Source organism: Monopterus albus, unplaced genomic scaffold, assembly GCF_001952655.1.
Source record: "Monopterus albus unplaced genomic scaffold, M_albus_1.0 scaffold158.1, whole genome shotgun sequence".
NCBI classification, from domain to species: Eukaryota; Metazoa; Chordata; class Actinopteri; order Synbranchiformes; family Synbranchidae; genus Monopterus; species Monopterus albus.
Genome location: NW_018128038.1, coordinates 99,700 through 104,399, shown reverse-complemented (window position 1 = coordinate 104,399; position 4,700 = coordinate 99,700). Strand labels below are relative to the sequence as shown.

At 40.9% G+C, this 4,700-nt stretch overlaps 1 protein-coding gene across 1 annotated transcript in view; it reads left to right on the top strand.

The window, feature by feature from the left end:
- The window catches only part of akna (AT-hook transcription factor), a 20,207-nt gene that overhangs the window by 14,838 nt on the left and 669 nt on the right, over positions 1 to 4,700 (top strand). Inside the window, exons 19-20 of the mRNA XM_020615143.1 lie at positions 3,511 to 3,514; positions 3,866 to 3,880. Of these exons, the coding sequence (XP_020470799.1) occupies positions 3,511 to 3,514; positions 3,866 to 3,880 (19 nt within the window). The remainder of the gene's footprint in view (positions 1 to 3,510; positions 3,515 to 3,865; positions 3,881 to 4,700) is intronic.

Here is a 4,700-nt window from a genome sequence, read left to right as displayed (position 1 = left end):
AGGCAGCGGATGAGATTGAGCACTCTGCAATGAGACGCACAACCAGGATGAGATCAGCTTCTGCACCGAGACAGAAAACACAGCCTGACATCTGTAAGTTGATCTGGATTTTTACTTTATCCCCCACTCAGAACTTTGCTGGAAGGATCTGCTATAATCTAAAATTTGCTACTTGCATATGTTTGTAGTACAGTATCGCTCTTCAGTGAAGGACAAGATGATTTAAACTTTGACTTGTATATACTCTAGATCATATATAGACATGGCACATTTATACTAAGGATGTTATGCATGTCATTTTTTTTTCCATTGACAGGTTCAGAGATAAAGTCCTCAGTGCCTCAGAGATCTAGATGTACTCAGACATCTGCTCTAGTACCAGACAACAGGTGCACATGTACAAATACCACCCACAGCAGGAGCACACACTCCAGTAAGTACAGTAATGCATACATTTAGGTCAGTTGGCTTCTACCACACCAAACAGAAATCCAGCTGACTTTTTAGACAACTTCAGATGCTGCCTAAATGTTGCAGTTTAGTGTCTTGCTAATGGACACGCTGACACAGGACCTGTAGAACCTGCAGCCTCTAGTCTGTTGTTCTAAAGGGACAACCCAGTCCCCTGCTGATGCAGTTCAGAATGGAAATGCACAATCCAGCACTAATTCAACTGAGACCTCAGTATTGCCAAGCAATTATCTGGCAAATTAATTTGTGGAATTACATTTATTTAATTGCAATGAAGTGTAACAGCTGGCAGGATGCACTGCTATATTAAGCCTACAGCAGTAGCTTCATCACTGCCCATATACCATACAAGTGTATATACACTGATCAGGCATAACATTATGACCACCTGTACATCTGTATGTACTTCAGTGGTGTTGTACTGGGCTACATTTTATTCAGACGTGTTCCTAATATTCTGACCCTCTCATGTATGTCAATGGGCAGGACAAAAATATACAGACACCTCTGAATATAATGTAGTCGAGTACAACACCACCTTTAACTATGACCTCAATAATGAACATGTAATTGAATTTATACATTTAAGACAATCTCACCAAAAACTGAAACATTTTGAGCTTCATAAAAGACAAATGTAAAGGGAGAAGTGTTGCACTAAAGTGCATACAGATGTACAGGTGGTCATAATGTTATGCCTGATTGGTGTATTATTGCTTCCCTCAGTCTGTCCTGTCTTCACCAGCTTCCAAATACCCTCCTAAAATGTGAGAAACATATTTCCATAAATACACATAACTGCATGTTCATGCCAGTTTACTTGGTTGAGATCTAGTGACTGTGAAGGCCATAGCATTCTGTTTCACCTCATTTAATCATTCAGTGACCTGGTCTCCTGGAAGAGACCACTCAGTTGCTCAGGTGTTTACTTTTGCCACCGGTCTATATGATGTATTGAGATCATATTCATGTACTTGTCAATGCATTTTTGACAGGAAAGAGTTTGTCTACCACAAACTTTTCTTAAGCCTCAACTGTGCATGTATGTGTTGTAGGGCAGTTTTCCAACGAGTCTATACAAGTTTCTGAAAGAGAAGATGAACGTGACAGCAGAGGACGTCAAGCTTCTCTTTGTCCTCAGTGTTTGTTACATCACAGAGGACGTGCTGAACGTAAGAACACATCTCTTGTCGTCAGCACAAAATCTGTTGTTCTTCTTTTATGTATTTAATCTTACTTGACTATATTTTCATTCATTTGAAACAAGTATTTTCAGTTTTGTTCTTTGAGTTATCGATCAGGGTTTGTATACACCCCTCCAGTCTGTCGCACACTGTCAAGTCCGGTTGGTGGTATCAGAGGGCCAACCCACTCTTCCTGCTGTCACCACTGTCCTCTCTGTGGTCGCCCTGAACCATACAGAAGCACCAAGCCAGGTCTGGATGCTGCTGCTCAGATATACTGTTACAGAGCACTCAGTTTGAAATGCTTCCTTGTAGACCTGTGGATAATAATCAGGCTTTTACTCAGTGTGTGGCTGTGACAGTCAGTAACTTGTCAGAATCTGAACTTGTCCTAATTTCTTTAGTCACTGAGCACAGTGCATACATGATCTCAGTCTGCAGTAGATTAAATGAGTTTGTCAAGTATTAAGGAGCTGATCTGTTCTGTGATTCACAGACTCTGCACGAGACTCAGACACCCCCCCAAACATGAGCTGCCAACCAGCTGTGTCCCCTGATAGAGCTGTGAGGAGTCGACACACTGCAGCACCTCCTGCCCAGGTGCAGTGCATACCAGTGTGCCCACCTCCACTCCTGTAAGTGAGCTGCCCTTTCAGCACATTCACACTCTAGAAATGTGATAGTGTTCATTAGGCAGATTACATCCACTGGCTGCTCTCCCATCTTTATGACATTTCTTCTCAGGTTGGCTTAGTCACTCCAAGTTATGAATTACGCAAGTGCTGCTTCCTAGTTCAAGTTCCTAGTTCACCTGGCTGAAAATCATTGACCTGTCCCAAACATCATGTCAAAGAGGTGTCACAATGTTATGAGTACTATACATGCTTCTCATTCTGTCAGTCTTTAAGACATAGTTGCAGAGGCACTTTAGGTTCCCTAATAGAAGCTTTCATGAACAAAATATCCATCCATCCATTTTCTTCCGCTTATCCAGAACCGGGTCGTGGGGGCAGCAGTCTAAGCAGAGATGCCCAGACTTCCCTCTCTCCAGACACTTCCTCCAGCTCCTCAGGTGGAATGCTAAGGTGTTCCCAGGCCAGCCGAGAGACATAGATGAACAAAATAACAGTAATAAAAACGCTGAATAATAAGGCTGTAATTTCAGTTTATTTTCCACAAATTCCATACAGACTAAAGCCAACCATAAATTTGGTGTGCTCACTGTAATGCCTGTGAATTCACTACTCTACTAGATTCTCATGCTACACATACTGTAACGTCAGAAGACGGCAGAGATCACAATGTGCAACTGAGACTCTTGCTTCAGAGACTAAAAATGGATGGCTGTTCTTAGCCTTTGGAACTCTTAAAAAACAAAAGGCTCTGGAAACAATCTCAGTGAGCACAGGAGGTTCATTGTTAGCTTTTCTCTGTTATTTTCAAACCACCCCCAAGAAAGACGTGCAAAATAACCAGCCTTACCTTGTCATACCACTTGTATTAACCATTTCACCAAGGTCTCAGATAAATGCAGTTTCAAGCATTTGGCCAGCAGTTGTTGCCACTTCTCTTAAACAGCGAACTGTTTAATGCAATGGCTTCCTATTGACTGAGTGGTTCATAAAGCCTTGTTTTCTCCATCAGTGCTACATATTTCTATATGACAGTGTCATTGTACAGGTTTCGTAGTACAAAATACGTCTGTGTTTTAAACTAACAATGTGTTCACAGGATAGACTAAACCCATTATTTTAAAATATAACACACATGCCTATTGTTAGAAGGGGATGAGCGCATGAAAAGAAGAACTGAATGCAAGCCCATACATCTGGCAAAAAGTGACCTGCACACTTTCAGAGCTGTCGCTCTGTCCTGGTCATTTACTGTAGTGATGTCCCAGGCCAGCCTTTATGAAGCACTTAATCAATATGAAGCAATTGTGTTGAAAATGGTTCAAATCTTCTGAAAGTCAAAATGGCTACACCTGCTGGCCAAACCCTTGATAGTGCAGTTGCATAGGTGGAATAAATCTGAGACCATGAAGAAACAGAATATAAACACTAAATGCTTTTAATGCTAATTGTGTTCAATAAAACTGGAAATATGAAAATGTAACTATAATGTAATATGTAACTTTTAAACTACATTTTATAAACATTATGGCAGAATGAGAAGTACATGTAGCATTCAAAACAAGCACGATGCCTTACTGATACAAGTGTGCTGTAATGAGGCTTCACTGGTGTAGTCGTGATTTTAGCGGTGTGAAGTGAGACATCGAAACGTCGTGTCACAATACCTTTTCAATACAGTGTCAAATTGTCTGCTTGGAGCATAACATCACTAATTTACTGTTCTACAAACATAGTGAAAAAATGCCCAAGTGTTCTCAAAGATACATTACTACTACTACTACTGTGGACAGCTGTGATTATCCAGCAGTGTTACGCACACAGGACACAGAGGTCACAGCTGCAAAACATGGTGAAAAAGTTTGACATCCATTAGCACAGGGGTGTCAAACTCAATCACACAGGGGGCCAAAACTCAAAGCACACTTTAGGTCGTGGGTCGAACAGGATAAAAATTTATTGAACAGACTAAAACTAAATGTTTTTTCAACATAAATATGAATCAAAACAGATACGATACAATATTATTCCAAAATAAATAAACTTGAACTTAACATCAGCAACCGTATTTCTGCTAAGGCTCACATTTGCAAACACCTGCTTTTTTGTCTGGACACAAGACGTCACACTTTCATCATGCAGCTCTTCAGAAACTCTCCCTCGGTAAATGTCCGGGTTGATTTTTCACCTCTGCTGCAATAAAACTTGCTTTCACAGCAGCTTCACTGTGTGATTTCACTTTGGTGAAAATGTCTGCTGTGATGTCAGATTCCTCTTCAACTCCTCTACCTTCTGTAGCTTCTGCTCTGCAGTCATGGTTTTCAGCTTGTCCTGATGTTTTGTCTCATAGTGCCATCTTAGGTTATATTCCTTAATTACAGCCACATTAGCTCCACAAATAAGACACACGGGT